Source organism: Heloderma suspectum, chromosome 3 (assembly GCF_057233095.1).
Source record: "Heloderma suspectum isolate Gila_16-S chromosome 3, 16-S_ref, whole genome shotgun sequence".
Lineage (NCBI taxonomy): Eukaryota > Metazoa > Chordata > Lepidosauria > Squamata > Helodermatidae > Heloderma > Heloderma suspectum.
Genome location: NC_139460.1, coordinates 179883162 through 179903911, shown reverse-complemented (window position 1 = coordinate 179903911; position 20750 = coordinate 179883162). Strand labels below are relative to the sequence as shown.

The 20750-nt window shown below is 43.9% G+C and overlaps 1 protein-coding gene across 4 annotated transcripts in view; it reads right to left on the bottom strand.

Annotated features, from left to right (window-relative positions):
- Window positions 1-20750, bottom strand: part of WDFY4 (WDFY family member 4) — a 415677-nt gene that overhangs the window by 362476 nt on the left and 32451 nt on the right. For all 4 annotated transcript variants that reach the window (XM_084845114.1, XM_084845112.1, XM_084845113.1 and 1 more), the window contains 6 exons: window positions 19405-19594; window positions 17035-17195; window positions 13742-14194; window positions 11414-11518; window positions 7639-7829; window positions 2595-3202 (listed from right to left, as the gene is read on the bottom strand). In XM_084845114.1, coding sequence (XP_084701240.1) covers window positions 2595-3202; window positions 7639-7829; window positions 11414-11518; window positions 13742-14194; window positions 17035-17195; window positions 19405-19594 — 1708 coding nt within the window. The remainder of the gene's footprint in view (window positions 1-2594; window positions 3203-7638; window positions 7830-11413; window positions 11519-13741; window positions 14195-17034; window positions 17196-19404; window positions 19595-20750) is intronic.

Below are 20750 nucleotides of genomic sequence, written 5' to 3'. Positions count from 1 at the left end.
CACAGGTTAGGAAAAATAGCACCAAGTCTAAGATGTCACCAGCATGGTTAACAAGCAGTGTTAGGGGAGCTATTACAGAAAAGAGAGCGTCCTTCAGAAAATGGAAGTCTTGCCCAAGTGAGGAAAACAAAAGGAAACACAAGCTTGCAGAAAGGCAATGCAAGCGGACAATAAGAGATGCAAAAAAGCATTTTGAAGAGCATATCACTAAGAACATCAAGGCCAACAATAAAGAATTCTTTAAATACATCAGAAGCAGAAAACCATTGGATGTCAATTGAGTTAAAGGAGTACTGAAGGAGGACAAGGAAATTGCAGAGAAGGTGAATTAATTATTTTCAACCGTCTTCACTGCAGAAGATATAGGACAGATACCTGTGCCTGAACTGATGTTTTCAGGAAAGGCGTCTGAGGAACTGAGGCAAATAGTGATGACAAAAGATGAAGTTCTCAACCTTATTGATAAATTGGAAGCAAATAAATCACTGGGCCCGGATGGTATCCATCCTAGAATTTTCAGAGAACTCAAATATGAAATTGCTGATTTTGTAACCAAAATATGCAACATGTCCCTACAATCAGCCTCTAAACCAGAGGACTGGAAGATAGCCAATGTAACACCAATTTTCAAAAAGGGATCCAGCAGGGATCCAGGAAATTACAGGCTGGTTAGCTCAACATCTGTTCCGGAGAAATTGGTTGAAGGCATTGTTAAAGATAAAATTAGTAAGCATGTAGAAGCACAAGCCCTGCTGAAAAAGAATCAACACATCTCCCGCAAAGCTAAGTCCTGCCTCACTAACTTTTTAGAGTTCTTTGAGAGTGTCAATAAACACGTAGACAGGGGTGATCCAGTAGACATTGTTTACTTGGGCTTCCAAATGGCTTTTGACAAAGTTCCTCACCAAAGACTCCTGAAAAAACTTAGCAGTCATGGAATAAGAGGACAGGTTCTCTTATGGATCAGTAACTGGTTAAAGAACAGAAAGCAGAAAGTAGGAATAAATGGTAAATTCTCCCAATGGAGGGAAGTAAATAGCAGGGTCCCATAGGGATCTGTCTTAGGACCAATGCTTTTCAACCTGTTCAGAACTGATCTGGAATTAGGAGTGAGCAGTGAAGTTGCCAAGGTTGTGGATGACACCAAATTATTTAGGGTGGTTAAAAGAAAAGGGGATTGTGAAGAGCTCCAAAAGGATCTCTCCAAACTGGGAGAATGGGCATCTAAAAGGCAAATGCAGTTCAATGTAAGCAAATGTGAAGTGATGCACGTTAGGGCAAAAAACACCAACTTCAAGTATAGCCTGATGGGATCTGAGCTAGTGGTGACTGACCAGGAAAGAGGTCTTGGGGTTGTGGTGGACAACTCAATGAAGATGTCAACCTAGTTTGCAGCTGCTGTAAAAAAGGCAAACTCCATGTTAGGCATAATTAGAAAAGGGATTGAGTATAAAACTGCCAACGTCATACTGCCCCTATACAAATCTATAGCGTGACCACACTTGGAATACTGTGTACAGTTCTGGTCACCACACCTAAAAAAGGATATTGTATTGCTAGAAAAGGTGCAGAAAAGGACAATTAAAATGATCAAGGGGCTGGAGCATCTCCCCTGTGAGGGAAGGTTGCAACAGCTGGGATTGTTTAGCTTGGGGAAAAAGGAGGGTAAGGGGAGACATGATAGAGGTGTACAAAATTATGCATGATGTGGAGAATGTGGATAGGGAGACATTTTTCTCCCTCTCTCAAAATACTAGAACCCAGGGTCATCCTATGAAGCTGATTGGTGGGAGATTCAGGACAGATGAAAGGAAGTACTTCTTCACACAGCGCATAGTTAAACTATGGAATTCGCTACCACAGGAAGTATTGATGGCCACCTGTTTGGATGGCTTTAAAAGGGGGTTAGACAAATTTATGGAGGAAAAGGCTATCAATGGCTACTAGTCTTGATGGGTATGTGCTACCTCCAGTACCAGAGGCAGTGAGCCTATGTACACCAGTTGCTGGGGAACATGGGTGGGAGGCCCTGCTTGTGGGTTCCTGGTCAACAGCTAGTTGGCCACTGTGTGAAGAGAATGCTGGACTAGATGGACCCTTGGTCTGATCCAGCATGGCTCTTCTTATGTTCTTATGTTTCATGTTTTTAAACACAGGAGATGTGTAAAGCATGCTAGGTGTGCACAGGTGATTTATTTTAAAATACAAAAGAGACACCTGGACGAAAGCCGCCTCCATCCCACTCCTTTCCTCCCTACAACTCTTCCTTCCAACCATTCCCTTCCAAGCTGAACTCTGGACTTCTGGAGAGGGTCTGCGAGTGGAAAGTGACAGGTAGGAAGAGGAGTTTGGACCACCTTCCTGTGCATCCTTTTTGCACTTAAAATTGCCCCTTACATGTGATTGGTGATTGGGGTAGGGCACATTTAAAGACACGTCTGCTGCTGTAATCTGTAGTTTGGCCCTTACCTCTATGTATATATACAGATGGGCTGCAAATTTATTACTTCATGAGAAGAATGCCCCTAGAAATATAACAGAAACATCCTAATGAATGTTTTAGACTTCCTACATTATAAACCTCAAAAACGTACCTGTCTTTGGGTTCTGTCCGTAGGCTGGCAGCTGTTTTATTATACTCTATGTGCTTGATGCCAACTTCAGACTCGTCTTCATTTTCTTTTGCCTCTTGAAGGCACACTGGGAGTTGATCTACACCTAGCTGCATTTCCACCAAGCAGCTCTTGAGATGGGACGGGTTCCACTTGGCCATATTGTCAAGGAAACTGAATATCTTTATGCAGCTTTTTAGCCATGTAGGGAAACGCTCTGATGAGCAAACAGCTGTGTTTAAAAACTCAGCAAATGACCGTGTCTTGTTGAGCCGTACAGGAGTCTGTCCCCACTTCTGTGCTGAGAAGCAGCCAAGCAAGCCAAGGTCCTCTGCCATCTTCTCAAAGAGACCATTCTTTTGGAAGAAGTCACTATTGACAGGGTCCAAGTAGAGAGCGACTGCTATTGCTTGGAGCATATGCAGTATAAGCTCCATAATGTGGCTATATCCAAATGAGGCCCACAAGCCTGAAGGAGGATCCTGCAATGCACCTTCCATGTCAGCCAGAAGGGAAAGCAACCCATTAAAGCCACTGCTGGTTCTGAAAGCTGAACGCCCCTTCGGATTCTCCAACGTCCTCAGGAGAGACTTTGGCATTGGAAAGAAAGGAAACAAGCATTTATCACTTCATTTATTGCCTGTGCAAACTTTTTAAAAAGGGGTGAGTTGGGCCTACTTTTCACAGTAGTAGTAAACCCTTATCTTGGCTGTACTGTTCCAGACTGTAAATGGGGGCTCATATGACTGAATGCTCCTCCCTGGGGGGGAAATATCCTACACACAGCAAACGACATCATCAAGGAGAAGGTTATAGTTTTATAGAAGGTGCTAGTTTTCTACATGCAGGGAATACTTTTGTATGGAGGAGCATTCAGTCATGCAAGTCTCCCCCCACCCCTAGGCCTGCATTGGCCACCTCAGTGAGAACTAAAGCTGGGTGACTGACAGTGCTATATAATCTCAAGCCACATGGAGGAATGCTGGGCCCATCATGTCTCTGCTTGTCTCAGGGGAAGGGCTGGAGCAAGTTTGGCTTGGACTTTCCCTTGTGAACCCAGAAGAAGGTGCTTTCAGAACAGCTACTGGGCTCTACCAACCCAATATTTATCCCTCTGAGTTAAGAAACCATTTTAAACATGCTTTTTTTCAACCAGTACTTGCCAAATTTTAGAAGGGGGGCGAAGTCTGTAAATGTTTGAGATTCGTTTTTCAAAACTGGCTACTAAGCAGAACCACTCCTAATTAAAAGAACAAGGGCTCCGTGGTGCCAGTGAAGGTTGATGCCAATGATCTTCAATATTTGAACATAGGAACCTGCCTTATATAAAGTCAGACCATTGGTTCAACTAGTCCAGCACTTTCTCCTCTGACAGGCAACTGATCTCAGGCATCGGTTATTTCCAAACCCTTTTATCGGAGGTCTTTTTAAAATCCCTGTATTAAAGCATATAGCTGATCACTAAGACCCTCTAAAAGAGTCTTCCCCAACCTGGTGCCCTCCAGATGTTTTGGACTACAACTCCCAGCATTCCTGACCATTGGTTATGCTGGCTGGGGCTGATGAGAAAGCCCAAAACATCTGGAGGGCACAAGGTTGAGAAAGGCTGTTCTACAGGAACTTCCTATGCAATCTGGATTGTATAGACTGATGCCCAAGAAGACTTGCTGCATGGATGCTCTTGTCTCTTTGGCAGGGGCTTAGACTACATGATATTTGATCCCTTTTAATTCTGTGATTTGGGACCTAGATGTTGGTTGGTTCAAACTCCTGACCATTATGTCAAGTCATCCAACTCTAACAAATCATCCACTTCTAGCTTCCTAGTAGTGTCTGGCTGACCTGAAATATAGTACCACACTAGATGGGCATTGGTTTTATCCAACAAGACAATTCTTATGTTTTCAACACCCTCTTCTTAGCAGTGTGGCAAACCATCCAGACCCACTATTTGGGCATCAATTTTGATTACAGTTTGTAAATCTGAAGTTATCCCAGTGAAATCAATACAGGAAGAAATGTATATGGGGCCCAGAATTTCAATATTTGCATGCAGAAGTCAGGATTTCCATTAATTTGTAAAGGGCTAATATGCTACCCTTCAGTAGCAGCACCTAAAATAAGGTACAAAGGATTGATGTCAAATTATATGAAAGTGGGACATCATACATAGTCTCTCTTCCCTCCCTTTAACCCTCAAATGGGTGAAAATAGGCTTTCTTGAAAAGCAGGAGGAGGACTCTATTACTGTCATTCAGATTTGCATGTTAATGTATTGTACTAGGCAGAGACTCCTGTGATTCCTATGAGCAAGGCATAAATCTCATAAGCTGGACTTCAACTTATCAGAATGGTTTTGGCACATATCTGGAGAGGTCAGTAGTAACTACATTTCTTCTGACTCTAACTCTGGTACAATTTAATTGTATATCCTTCTGGTCTGAATCTATAAAAGGCTTGCCTGCAGTGGAAACCCCTAACTCAGTTACAGCTAACAGAATTTATTTTCACATTGCATTATTCGTTATTCCTCATAAGTGCCTACCACATGCCACTCTGGAATACTGTAAAACTAATCACATTTGAGCTTGGGGTTTAACAGCTAAATATATATTAGTAAATCAATCTGAATTTGTATGTAATGTAATCACAATCCCAAAGGCTACAGATAATACATAATGTAAGAAAATGAATTTATTAACACAGTTATAATTTGTCAGAATTAGGCATCAAAGCTTCATTTCTTTTCATATTAGTTTAGGCAAGCAACAAACTTAGCATTATAAAGTATGTTGGATTATCCATTATAAGTTTATTCTCTTCGGTAGATGGAGGGCATCCATGAATGGGTTACTCCTCCCACTCATTCTAGCAGGCAGGTCTATGGTAATAAACATTTTACCTAGTGTCAAGGGCTCCTTGGAGGGCTCTCTCAGTCTAATCCAGTAGCCAAGTCCAGACACAGACAAAGGGATTCTTTTCAAAGCTTTATTCTTCTTTTACAACTTAACAACTCTACAGGTAGCAACTAGATCTGAGCAGCAGCATCCCTATGCCCTAAGTTGGAACAGTTGGTCCCTGTTTGAAAGGCAATTACTGGCAGACCCCTGAATATAAGGACTAGGGAGAATCCCTCCCCTTTTCCCTTGGATCCTCTGGGCGCAACCGTTCTTTGAGCGCCAACCAGGCGCTACGCCTCCTTTCCACGCCCTCCATTTGGCGCCGCTCTCTGCGTCTGCGCGGCGCATCCACCCAGTCTGCTATCTGTGCTGGGTCACTCCCTGGACTGCTTTCTAATCTAGGAATGTTGGTGGGAGGAATCTCTGTCAGCTGCGGGCCCTGGGAAAAAGGGGCGCGCTCCTCTCCCAGGAGCGACTGCTCTTCCTCCGAATCAGAACTACTCTGGGATTCTATGGGCTCAGTGTCCACCCTGACACCTAGATCCTTCTGGTGGCAGGAGTGCTGGGGTGTTGTTTAGCAAATTAAAATAGGAAACGTGTAAAAAAAATCTCAACTACTCCTAGAAACTTGTAACAGGAAGAAGGAACATTACTGACAAGAATGCCCTACAACTTGGTGCCCTCCAGATGTTTTGTACTGCAACTCACAAATCCCCGATGACTGGCTGTTCTGGGAGTTGCAGTCCAAAACATCTGGAGAGCACCAGGTTGCCCCCACCTGCCCTACAACAATGCAGACAAAGAAGCAGGAGCAGACAGGTCTTTATTGAGGTGCAACAACTAGAACTGTAGAGTCTTCCACATGTGGTTGCACCATAGGTTTGTAGAGAGATATTATGATATCAGCAGTTTTATTTTCGATCCCTTTCCAAATGATCCCTAACTTTTGGAAAAAGACATTTGCCTTTTTCCAGCAGCTGCACACACAGTCAGTGTTCTCATTGAACTAGCCACCATGGCCCCAGGATCCTTTCCTGGTCAGTTGCTGCCAATTCAGACCCCATCAGTGTATATGGAAAGTTAGGGTTTTTCCCCCATCACTTCACACTTACTTACACTGAACTGGATTTGCCATTTTGTTGCCTAATCACCCAGTTTGGAGACATCTTTTTGGAGCTCATAGAATCATAGAATCATAGAATAGTAGGGTTGGAAGGGGCCTACAAGGCCATCGAGTCCAACCCCCTGCTCAGTGCAGGAATTCAAGTCAGAGCATCGACTTTGCAATCCTTTTGTTTTTTGTTTTTACCACCTGGAATAATTTGGTGTCATCATCAGAATTGCCCCCTCCCTGCTCACTCCTAACTCCAGATCATTAGTGAGCAAGTAAAAAAAACACACACCACTGATCCCAATACAGATCCTTGGGGGACCCCACTGTTTACATCCCTCCATCTCAAGACTTAACCGTTCCTACCGTCTGGTTTCTGTTACCAATCAGTAAGAGGATCTCTCTGGTTTTCCTATGACTGCTGAGTTTGTTCAGAGTCTTTGGTGAGGGACTTTATCAAAAACTTTTAGGAAGTCCAAGTAAATAATGTCTACCAGATCACCCTTGTCCATGTAGAATCATAGAATAGTAGGGTTGGAAGGGGCCCATAAGACCATCGAGTCCAACCCCCCATGTTTATTGACACTCCCAAAGAACTCTAAAAGATTAGTGAAACAGGACTTACCTTTGTAGAAGCCATGTTCATTTTTTTTTCAGCAGGACATGTCCTTCTATATGGTTGATATTTTTTTCTTTAATTACACTTTCCACCAGTGTACCCAGAACAGACATTAAGCTAACTAGCTTGTAATTTCCTGGATTCCCTTTTTAAAAATTGGTGTTACTTTGGCCACTTTCCAGCCCTCTAGCGCAGAGGCTGAATTTAGGGACAAATTAAATATTTTACATGTATTATTATGCTTTGGAGCAAAGTAACTGTATTCTCCTGGTGTAGAATTTACCTAGCATTCATTGCAAGATGGGAAAACAAAAGTAGAAAGGAGCAAGCCCCAAGCATTTCCAAATAAAGAGAAAAAACCTAAACAAGCAAGAAGCAGTATTTACTGTTTATCACCTTAAGTAGATCCAGCTTGAAGTGCAGTTCTCCTTGGGTGGAAGAGCACAGGGCCCCAACAATGATGCTCATATACTCCTCAGGGTTGATAACTGACAGCTGTTCCAGGACAGTCAGTGTGTCACTTCGGTACAACTCATCATCTATAAAAATCTTGATATATGGCACCATCCCATAGTCTCTGAGAACGACTAAAGTAGTAAATAAACTTAACTAGTTAACAGAGTCATGCTCATACCCAGACATCAATCAGTTGCTGCTTAATTACATAATTTTGAAGGTTTGATATATTATTTTTAATACATGCCCTATTGCATAGATTCTCTTAGTTTTGGGGTGGGAGGGTTGGCTAGCTACTAGAATAATGAAGATAGGTTTGGGGTTACAGTGAACAATAATGGAACATAAGGAAATTCTAGAATTAAAAACAATGGGTTGTATCCATGTCTAAGCCCCATTCATTTCAATGGTCTACTCTAAGTAGGACTAACATTAGATATAACCCCTACTGTTTAAAAGAAGTGTTAAGGCACTTAAAAATTCACCCATGTACCAAAAAGCATGGAAATAGCAAGTTAAGGACCCACCTTAACTTCTGAATCATGTAAGCAGTAAACACTTTTTACAGTCTCACATATTGTGCCTAAAACTTAGCCTCCATGTACCCATACTTTGTCTTGGTCTTGCAACCCAAATCCTGGCTGTATGCAATCCTCTTTAACTCTAAGGCTTAATGGAAAGCATATAGAGGAAGTAGGGGGGTTGTATGCAGCCGGGTGGTAAGCTGGCACCATGCTGTAAGAGCTTCCATTTCCAGAAGGGTAACCAGGTTAGCCTGAAACAATAAAATCATGAAAGAGCTTGTAGCACCTTAAAGGCTAATGATTTTATTGTGGCATAACGTTCCACAAGCTAGACTCATCTTCATCAGTTGCATGAAGTATATTTCTCAGTTGCCATTTATATAACAGGAACTCTTGTTCCTGTTCCTTTTGTTGACTCTTGTATACTGTTTTTAAGCTGTGTTGTTTTTATTGTTAGATTTTTTGTTAAACTGTTTTTAGTTCAAAGTTGTTTTTAGTTACGTATATATCTGTATACATTGTCTATGTGCTTTTTAAGTTATAAACTTTGTATATTGTATTTTAATGTTTTAACTTTTGTAAACCTCCGAGAGAGCTATGGGGTGGTATAGAAATGTTAATAAATAAATAATATATACACATGGATGTAGAAAGAAAAATGTAAACAGTGAGTCAGGTGGAAATGAAATGCTACATATATATATATATATATATATATATATGTATATATATATATTTGTACACACACACACACACACACACAGTCTGTGACAATTATGTTAAGGCTTAAACATATGCAAAATAAGCACAGTAACCATTTATAACAGCAGTAACTGATGATAAAAACAAACATCCCAGAGCTTCAGTGTTCAACCAGTCTGCAGGGGAAGAGAGCTGGGCTGAAAGGCCAAGAGAAAATGTGGGTGCATAAAGGCTAGGTTGTGAGTGAGCACAATATGTGAGACTGTACAATGTGTTTATTACTTACATGATGCAGAAGTTTAGGCAGGCACTTTTACTCACACTTTCCATACTTTAAGGTACATGTGAATGTGTAACTGCCTTATTCTAAAACTGTAGGAAATTTTTAGTTCCAGAATATATAGCCAGTTCCCAACATCCTAGCTGTCCTGCTAGAACATGAAGAAGACACAGAACACAGGGAACATTCTTTGGAAAGCAATGGGAGGAGGTAATATCTTAGTTATGCATTACCACCCGCTCCTCCCTTTCCCAAAGACAGTTCTTGTATTGATGGGGGAGTAGCCTGCATCAAGAGTCTTCCTTGGATATGTAGCAGTGCCAGGAATGGAAGACACATTTCTAGCAAAAAATGAGGTCATCCTCCACTCACAAGTTCAGTACAGAGCATGAAACTAGGACAAAATTATTGATGTTGCTTGTCAACACATAGATTAGGCCACTGAAAAACTGCATACTGTAGTTATGATTATTTAGTTATTTGGTTAAAATTATTTTTAAGCAGCCTTTAAGGGGGAACCTTCCCAAGGTGGTGTACAAGATAAAACAATACAAATCAATAAAATTCAATAAAAATAGCTATTTCAAATAAAACCACCAGCTCCAAAATAAAGAAAAGGCCAGCAAAAACTGGTGGGTCTTTGGAACTTTCCTGAAGACTTGCAAAGAAGGATTCTGATGAACCCGTGATGGAAGCTTATTCCAGAGGTGCATGGCCACTATTGAAAAGGCTTTTTCCTTGTACCCAATAACCTAACTGCCCTTAACAGTGGGCAAGTGAGAGGAGTCTCTGTTGATTACCTCAGAGTACAAGCAGGCTAGTAACTTGGGCCCAAACCATTACACCAAAGTTAAAACCAGCACTTTAAATTGGGCTTGGAAATGCACTGATAATCAGTACAGCTGGCACAGTATTGGTGTCACCTGAGCCGACCGCCCAGCCCCCACCAATATCCAGGTGACCTTATTCTGCATCAGCTGCTATTTTTGAACCATCTTTAAAGGCAGCCTGATGTAGAGTTCATTACAGTACTACAGCCAGGATTTCACTGGGGCATAAATAACTGAGGCAAAATCAAACCTTTCCAGAAAGCATCACAGCTGGCATACCAGCCCAAGCTGGTAAAAAGTATTCCTGGCCACCCCTTAAACCTGAGCTTCCCCAGTTAGCATCAAGTCTAGGAGCACTCGCAATTTTTTTTACTTGATCTTTCAACTCCATCAAAGACCAGATGCATTCCTCTATCCAGATTGGTTGATCTTCCTACCCACAGTATCTTCATCTTGTCTGGAGTAAGTCTCACATTATTTGCCCTCGTCCATCCCAAAACTGCCTCCAGACACAGTTCAAAAACCTCCCTAGGATCATTAGATGGAAATGAGATATAGGGCTTCTTCACACAGAGCTTTTATCCTGCTGTTGAGATTTCTCACTCACGGAAGTTTGCGGGGCCTTTAGATATCATCATGAACCTCCAGGGCCTCTCCTGCACTAGATGACCTTTATTCTATTTTTAAATAGATTGGAGATAATGAGCTATCAAAGTACCCTGCTTATGTTCCGCTTGAGTTCCCTCCATGAAAAAGGAAAAGCTGCAAGAAGAGGAACGAGATCAATGAAACATATGGAAGACTCAGATAAAGGGGAGAAGGAGGGGGAAAGGCGGAGGGGGGAAGGAAGCGCATGTAAAGGAGCCTATTGCAATCCTGCATTCAAAACAGAAGCAGAAAGCTCCCGTTTAAATGCAGGATTTTAGGGTGGTGTAGGGATGTTCACAGAGCTGAGTATTATCTGCATATTGATGGCATTCAGCCCAAATCTCTGAACAACTTCCCCCACATTTTCATCTACATGCTGAAAAGCATGGGGGACAAGGTGGAACCTTGTAGCATCCTGCAGATCAATGACCATAGGGGGCAGAGGTTTCCAAGTACCACCTTCTGAGACAGTTTATCCAGAAAGGACCAGAACCACTGTTAACACCATGCCCCCTAAATCCCAGCCCAGATAAATGATCCACAAGGATAATATGGCCGATGGTATAGAAAACTGCTGAGAGGTTGCACTCCCCACATCCGTTCTCTGGCACAGGACATCTACTAGGCTGACCAAGGTTGTTTCTGTCCCAGAACCAGGCCTGAAACCATATTAGAATGGATCCACATAGTGATGTTGTGGTCAACAGAGCTTCAGTGGCTCGTCTTCTTACCTGTGTTTCTAATAGATCCCACAACAAGAGCAGCCACCATCTTCAGCATCATACTGATGAGCTCTTTTTCCATTATCTGGTCCTGGCACGCTGCTTGGGTTCCACCTGCATAACAAGAAACCAGTTCAATTTCCTTACGAATAACGATTATGAATTATAGCTGTTTCTAAAATCAAACTGAAAAAACAATTCCTAAAAGAAAACAAAAATTTATATACTCTCTCACAGGAATTAGGAAGCAGCAAGAGTTATTGAAGCTGAACAGGGAAGCGACTGGAAGGGGAAATGGCAGTGGGCTCCTTCACATGGAGCTTTTATCCTGCCATTGAGGTTGCTCACTCCCGGAAGGTTGCGGGCTCTTTACATGATGCTGTATCCCTCCAGGGTGTCTCCTTCACTAAATGCCCTTTGTTCGATTGTTTAAAAGATCAGAGATAATGAGCTATCAAATTACCCCGCTTGTGTTCCACATGAGTTCCCTCCATGAAAAGAGGAAAAACTGCAAGAAGAGGAGCTGGACCAATGAAACATATGGAAGACACAGATAAAGGGGAGATGGGGAGGGAGAAAAGGAAGCAGGTGAAAAGGGGAATCATTGTGATCCTGCATTTAAAACAGAAGCAGAAAGCCCCATTTAAAATGCAGGATTTTAGGCTGGTGTAGAGATGCCCAGTAGAAAACTCTCTGGAAAAGACCCTGATGCTGGGAAAGACTGAAGGCAAAAGGAGAAGGGGACAGCAGAGGATGAGATGGCTAGATAGCATCACTGATGCAATGAATATGGACCTGAGCATGCTCCAGGAGAGAGCGCAGGACAGGAAGGCCTGGCGTGCTATGGTCCATGGGGTCACGAAGAGTCGGACACGACTGAACAACTGAACAACAACAACAACAAAGAGATGCCCAGTATGTGGTTGAGGGGGTTCTGCTGAAAGCAGCAGAGGTTAGGGATGTCAGAGAATTCCACAACGGATCTCGGTGAGGCCAAATGCCAGTGCATTCAGCCCCCCGAAATCCATCACAGAACGAAGCCCCCATCCCCCCACCCCACAAAAGGCACGCGGGACGAAGTCCCTGCCGCCCCCACCCCACGAAAGGCGCGTGAAATGGAGCACTTACCTGCTCCCGTCCACACTGCTTTGTGAATGGTGGCCGTCCTGCGGCCGCCATTCGCTTCCTCCTCTTCATAGCCGTGATAGGCTATGTAAGTATTTATGTAGCCTATCACAGCTAACGCAGGGACGCCATTTGCGTCCCTGCGGAGGCCGTGATAGGCTATGTAATCATTTATGTAGCCTATCACAGCGGGGGGGGGGGGGGACCCAGCATACGCAAATGGCGGCGGCTACCACCATTTGCGTACACTGGGTTTTTTTCTCCCTGCCGTGACAGGCTACGTAAATATTTACGTCACCTATCATGGCTCAATACAGGGATGCAAATGGCGGCGGCTACAACAGCTGCCATTTGCGTCCCTGCAGGGCTGCCCAGCGGCCAGATGTCCGGCTGCGGGCGGCCAGAGCCAGCCAGCGGCTCCGCGGCTTGGCCGCAGAGAGGAGCCGGCTGGGCAGGATTCTGAGGGGGAGGACCAGATCACCTCCCCCCCCCGTCGAGGATTCCGGGCGGAGGGACGGAGCGCCTCCCCCCCACCGCAGATTGCCCGGCACAGAGCCAGGTAGGTGTTTCGTACATCCCTAGCAGAGGAAGGAAGGGGGGAAATTATCTTCCTGCTGTGGCTTGCTCAGGCAAACACTAAGGTCAGCTACTGAGAGAGGGGTGTTTCTGTTTGAATTCTGGGAGGAGAGGGTTCCTCTGAGCAAATCTCCCCTCCACTCTCATAAAAACTGCACAGAAGCCCAGCATCAGCTGCCACCAAAACAGTCTCCTATAGGATAAAAGTGGTATACTGTGCATGTCACATGATTGTGATATGAGTGGCAGTTCATTTTGGAATCAGAAGTAAACATAGTATTCAGCTGGCACCATTACAAGCACAGGAAGAGGAGGAGGGGTTGCTGGAAGTGCATTCACACCGTGAACCATTTCAGAGGCAGACACCAAGTATCAGCCTGGAAGTGGTTCAGAAAAGCAGATGTTTGCTAGCAGCAGCGCAGCACTTCTTATGGGGCAAAAAGAAACCACAGAAAGGATTCTTCTAGGTCCTGTTCATTTTCCAAGCTGTCCATTAACACTGTCAGTATAGTTTTATACTGTCCTCTACCACCGTGAAAGCCAGAAACATGTGTATTTCTAAATCGAAACTGAGATCAGGCATACATACAGCCTGGCTAAGGTTGTTATGCATAGAGGACTCATTAGATATTGTACCTTTCTTTCTCAGTATCTTGGCCTCTTTGCGTAACTGAGCAAGCAGCATTCCCAAGAGCCCTGAGTCTCTGAAGACATCTGTGAAGAGCAGGTCCCTCTGTGTAATGCTGTGAAGGCAGCGCAGAGCAGCTGAAGTGCACAGTGGCTCCGCATTCTCTTTTATCAAACACTGAATCTCTTTCAGGATCTCATGGGGGATATATGAGAGGTCCAGCACCACTGACTCCACCAGCTGGAAGAACTGTATCTGGACCAAGGGTGGCTTGAGAGGGATGAGACCGACAAATTGAGAAATGGGCTGTAGTGACCATTCTAGGAGAAAGAAGTTCATGGAGTTCCAGGTCCAGATAGATCTTAGGGCGAGTAAAATGTATTGGCAGAGGTCCGGGTTGATGGATTTCCGAAAAAGGGATTCTAGCACCTGGAAAGCTTTCAGATTTCTCACTCTGTTCCCTGTGGAAAGAACAACAGTGCCAACAATTTCTGTGTTATTCTTCCCGAGTGATTATTTACAGCCACTGTTGCCCCCTTCCTAATGGGAAGAATCTAGCAAATCTGGCTTCTCTGCAAATACTATAGGTGTGAATGGAGGCTGCACCACAGCAGTATTTGCATTCAGTGTACTTAGGGTGCTACGAGTTGGAGGGCTCCCAGTGCTACCAGTTAGAAGGCTTTGTGCAGCTATTCCATTCTTTCTTCCTTAATGGATTTTTGACAGTAAGAAAAGAGACAGAATAAGTGGTGGGAAAATATGGGAGAGTTATGAGTGGAAGATGACGTTAGCCATGGGGTAAAATGGGTTTTACACCATACATGTTAGCAGTGAGGCAGCATGACAGCAGCAAGTGCCACGTTCATTCCCAGCATAGACTAGCAGTGCTTGGTTCTCAGCACAGCAGCTTGGCATAAACATAGCCTCACTTCCCAGGCGCATCCTGATAAGATGTGCTTGAGGCTGCGCTATCGCTCTTTGACTCATCCTGGTAAATCAAGAGGCCTGTCAGGGAAAACAGCAGCCTTCTGAACCAAAGTCAGAGAGCATTATGGGGCATCTAAGACTCTCTAAAACTACTAATAGCTTGGTTCAGGCCTGAGGCCTTACAGGCTCCAAGGTCAGTTCCCGGGGACTGACCTATCCTATGGCCGTCTAGCCGCTGACTAGCGGCCATAGGGTTGCACCCTAAAAGTATTAATTTCCAAAAGGGTGACAATAGCATGATTTCTGACTGCAAATTCAAGTTTATTCCATAATTCTTGTTGGTAACTAACAATATTTATTTACTTTCAAAAATTTCTGTATTTTTTCCCCCTTTGTATAAACCCATTTTAATTTGCTTGACAGAACCAAACATTCTAACTATCTGAGGGGGCAATCCTATGCAGAGAATGTTGGGAGTTGTAGGATTTTTTTTCTTAATAAACATGCATAGGATTGCACCCAAAGGCCACATCTGCTTTCTCAGGGCAAATGGCACCAGAAACCACATTCACTTGAGGTTGTGTGAGTGGAGTCTCTCAAGTAGAGCTGATGCCCCACATCCTGCATAGGTTTGGGGCAGCAAATGAGCAGAGGCTGCCCGCCCACCCACTCCCGCAGTCAGTGAAGTGCATTTGGAGAGAGTTACTTCATAGTAAGCATGTTTATCCAGTGCCTCCCCGCCAGCCAGCATTTCCCAGTGGGAATGAGAGTTATTTGGGGGCAATCCCTTTTAAGAATCATTGAAGTTATGTCTACGTTCGCAGCAGTGCAGTTTTAAAGCAACAGGCCAGGCTGCCCATCCTCTCCCCAGGTCAATGAAGTGCAACTGGAGAGAGTGACTTCTGAGTAAGCATATTTATCCAGTGCATGTCACAACACAGCAGTTTCAAAGTAACAGGGCTGGTTGCCCACCCCCTCCCCACTCCCATGCTCAGTGAATATTTAAAACAACAGACAAAGGAATTCTCCCAACCCCTCTGCTTCTGTACTCGGCAAAGTACAATTGAAGTTACTTCTGGGTAGACATGTTTAACCCTCTGCTCTCCCAAAGCCCCCACCACCACCACTTTCCCTTCTTCCAATCACCGCTGCTCCCAGCAGCCCACACTGAGAACAGTTCAGGTCACACAGACTCACAAACTGCTGTGATGGGAAAACCCGTCAGAAAACCAGTTTCCCCAAAAATGGATTTTACAGCAAGAAAAAGCGTGCTTGCTACAGAGAGGAGTATGCATCATGTGCCATGATCATCTTGGGGCCGCAGCAGGACCACAGTAAATGCCCCATGTAGATGTGACCTAAGACTGCAATCCTATACCCACATACCTATGTCACTATAAGAATATGTCACTATAAGAACTGTTAGCCACTAATTTCACTAGGTTTTTGTTTTGTTTTTTACAGGGGAGCAGCTCTATAGCTCTCTGATCAAGCCACTGACTTAACCTGGCGGGCAGAGCAATCCTATGTTACCTGAGGGAGCATCCCGCAACAGATATCAAGGTAATTAAAGTCCCCCATTACTACTACTTCATGCTTCTCTGACCTATCTGCCTTTGCTTTTGGAAAGCATCATCCATATCGTCTCCTTGGCTGGTGGTCAATAGTAAATTCCAACCACAGTATTGTTTTTATTCCTTCCTCCATTTATTTTAATGCAGATGCTTTCAGCACAGCCACCAGGTTCATTGTCTTGGCTTTCTGTGCAGGTGTGTACATTTCAAACATATAGTGCAACTCCACCCCCCTTTCTATGGCTTCTGTTCTTTTTGAACAAGTTATATCCTTCAGTTGCTATATTCCACTCATGGGAGTCATCCCACTAGGTCTCAATTATACCTATTAAGTCATATTTAACATCTTGAATCAAGAGTTCAAGCTTGTCTTGTTTATTTCCCATACTCTGGGCTCTAGTATAAGGACATCAAAAGCCATGAACATTAAGCTTCATACCTGATGAAGAGCCCTGGAGAACTCAAAATCTTGCACAGTTACTTTGTGACTTTTGAGCTGGCCTAATAAAGGTATTGCAGGGACATTGATCATGGAAATTTTCTTTTGGCCATGACCTTCACTTCTTTTGCATAGAGACCGACCTGTTTGTCCAATGTAAAATGCAGTAGGGCATTGCTGGTAAATGAGGGCATATATCACAAGCACTCTTGGCAGCCTTGGAAGTAAAAAGTACCTAGGCTCTGCTCACCTTTTAAGTTCCCAGGCTGTGTTTAAATTCCCAATTGTACTTCTCCATGAAATATACATTAACACACCTTTATGCAATGCATCCACCCCATTGCCACCTGGAGACACTTACCAGAAGAAGGGGATTGTTCTGCATTAAATTGTGGCAGCTGAGGGTTTGCAATATTGCCTGAAACCTTCAGTTCTGTTTTCCCACAAACAGTCAGTTGTGTCAGAAAGTCCAATGTTTGCTTGAGACTGGCATCTTCTTTGCTCCTCAGTAGCCCATCATACCTGGAAATACAGATGGGAGATCACATAAGTAAGAAGCACCTTGGCACACCATTGATCTCATTACCTCTGCTCCAGCATAGAACTCCTGAATGCAAGAAGAACACAGGCAAGTTCCACTTCATCAAAAGTTCTGAGCACCCCCAGAAATCTGGGGAAGGCATTGTGCTTTTGGCTGGCTCATTGGCTAGAGAGAAAAGCAGAACAAATTTCGTGAGTCCCCAACATTATAGGACTGATGCCAAATGGTTTGAGTAGAAATTCACAGGCCTGTCTTTAAGGCTGTGAGAGGACAAAGGTAGCCTTAATAATAGCAACTGCTTCTGAGGGGTACAGTGGCTCTGAATGAAAGGTACGCTTGGAAGAAAAGACACCCTTTGGCTAGAAAACAGGAGGATCTGATTAACTCTGAGCTTCCTAGAATTCCCCAGATATGTCCATTCTAGGATGCTACCTTTCATGCCCCAATTATATCTGGCAGAGCCAATGGGTGGGGAAAGAAACACTAGTGCTGAGACCAAAGTTGTTATATTGAGAACTCTGGCTCAAAATGCAGGTCAGGGAGGGGACAGTTCAAACCAACGAAGTTAATTGAGGAGGGCATGGCATTATTTAAATGTTTATAGGAGGTGGGGTTTGCTTTGTCATCAGTTTTGTGGGTTTTGTGATGTTTGTTTTTATTAATTTTATTGCTTTACTTGTTTGAGATGCCTTGCGGTCTATAAAGGGGACAAGCAGGATACAAATACTTACATAAATCAATAAAACTTGATGTCAGGGGGAAGGATTGTAGCCTAGCTTTTTCCTGATATCCTGCTTTCTGTGTGTATGGATTTATTTATTTATTTGTTTGTTTGTTTGTTTGTTGTATGGAGGAACATTCTGTCATGTCAGCCCCAGCACCTGTAGTCTGAATTGCTCCTGTTTATGAGAACTAGACTCCAAAAAACTGATTATTGGTTTGTCATAAATATTTTGAATGTTTGGAAAAGCAGTATAGACATTATAATAACAATAACAATACCCCATCTATGTATGCAGCCCAACATCTTGGAGGAAGGGTGAAATAAAAAAAAACAACTAAAAATGTAAATACATAAAACCAGAAGATACATATGGGAGGACACACTCCCAACGATATACAAATCCAGGTTATTGAGGACTAATTCATTCAATACTGGAGAGAAGATTGTCAGACTTGGTATAAAATGGCATTGTCCAAAATTTAGAAGAGGATGCCATGTTAGAAAACCAGGCACTCTGTATGTCAGGTGCAAGCTCAGGACTGGGAATCCTTCGCCAAGCATCTAGTTAACAGTCTTAGCAAAGCTGGTTTAACACAGACCCAATCATTAAACTGGAAATCCATCACAGGAAATAAAGTGCTGTTAGAAGACAACATTAATAAAAATAGTGCCTGATGACAAAATCTCAAAGAACTAGACTATGGGGATTTCTACACCAGCCTAATATCCTGCATTTAAAACAGTGCTTTCCACTTCAGTTTTAAATGCAGGATCACAACTGATTCCCTTTATATGCTATTCCTTCTCTGTAGGTGGCCATTCCCATAGCGTTATGTTTCCGTGAAGAGGCATTACACACACTCCAGGTTCAGCGATACTTGCTCCTGGGTTCCTGCCCCTTTCCCTCCCCTTGCACATTACTGGTAGAGGGGGACTGACACATGGACAGCCCCCCCACTGATCTCCCCAGGCCTCGCCTCCTTCTTCCATGCTTTTGGCCAGTCCCTGCCACTCAGCCCCTCTACTGCTCCTCTGCTGTGCTGCCCTGCCCCCCCGCCACCATGCTCTGCTGTTCTGCCACTCTGTTTTGAACAGGCAGGCTGAAAATGGCTTGGAGCCAAAATGGCTCAGGCGTGGGAAGGCTGAACACCCCTCAGGCCTTCGTCACCACCTTCGACATCATGACCACGCCCCCCACAACCACACTCAGCACTTCATTCACGCTAGGGGAGAAATACACGGGGAGGACATGGCGCTCCATTTGCGCATATCTGGAAAAATGCCCCATTTTTTCCGTTTGAGGAAAACACGGGATAGGTGGGTGGAAGTGGTGGGATAATGACTGGACGATGATGACGTCATGTAATGGACCCACACAATTCAGTGAGTGAGCAACCATGAATGCACAATAAACCTGAGGTGTAGAGAAATATGCCATTATGATTCCTTGATGTCAATATACTTGCCTTAGAAAAACTTTCATCAGGAGTTGATAGCCCCCATTTTTTTCAAACTCCAAAAGCAAAGCTGGTGAGATTAAGTATGAATCCTTCACAAGACACAGGATGATGTTGATTGGTTCACATACATCACACGGGGGCAAGGAGTCAGCAAGCTTTGACAAGTTCTGGATGGACATTTTAATGCAATCTGTAGCTGGAAATAAAAAACAAAACATGTACATTGGAAGTAACTACTGTATGCAGAGCTCAAAGCTTCAACCTTCAGTCACCAAGGATGTGTCCATACTAGCACTCTCACAGGCATTTATCTTTGCCTCTCCTGGCACCAGTAGGTTTTCCTGTACTGCTCTGAACATTTTCAGTCCATACGCACAAAAACATGACAAATGTTTGCTAAAACCATAATAAAAACATTTTTAAACCATAAACTTAGGGACATAAGCAGGATTAGATCAAAAGTCTATCAATTCCCATCTTGTTTGTTCTTGCAGTTGGGAGTGGAGGATGAGAACAGACACTAAGACATGGGGAGAGGGTCCTCCACAAGCGATTTATTCCAAGCTGGCTGGGATTGGAGGTCATTAGGGATAGATGAGGGTCATTAGGGAATGCACTGGCATTCGGCCTCACCGAGATCCGTCGCAGAATTCTCTGACATCCCTAATGTTGCTGCCATCCAGCAGCCACCCTGGAGCTTATCATGGAAAAAATGGATTTTCTGAGGCTGCTTAAAGTCCGATTCTTTTCCTCAAGTCGGGTTCTCAGTGGTAGAGTTGTTGTGTGCCCCAACCCCTGCATTGACCTCGGGTACGCTGGTCCTGCCCAGGGGTGTGCCTTTCACTGTAACCACAGTCAAGGGGTGTTTCCTGTCCCTGTGTTTCCCAGCACAAACCAATTAATGACTACTCGGAAGTAACTCCCATTGTGCTCAATGAGGCTTGTCCCCTGAATTCCCACATCAGAATGTACAGAGATCCCCCTCAATTGAAATGGCACAGTTTAAAGCACAAAGTCCCTAAATGCTGTATAGCGCAATCTCGAGGCTCAGGTTCTTCGTTGTTTGGTTTATTGCCTTAGGAACTAACTGCTTCACACCTTCGTTATAGAGATCCTGTGCAGCATTGGGTTAGAAAGTGGGCTGGTTTTTCATCCCTGTGTTCTCCCCCCTGCTTTCCCAGCACAAGAATATATGTGTCTACTCAGAAGTAACTCCTATTTTGGTCAATGAGGCTTGCTCTTGAAATGCAGGTGCATCTGGAGCATCAGGGGAAGGGAGAAGCCTTTCTTATTGGTTGAGCAGCCCCTGCCAGTCAGATGATGTTCACTCCAACCACCACCCTCACCAGGAA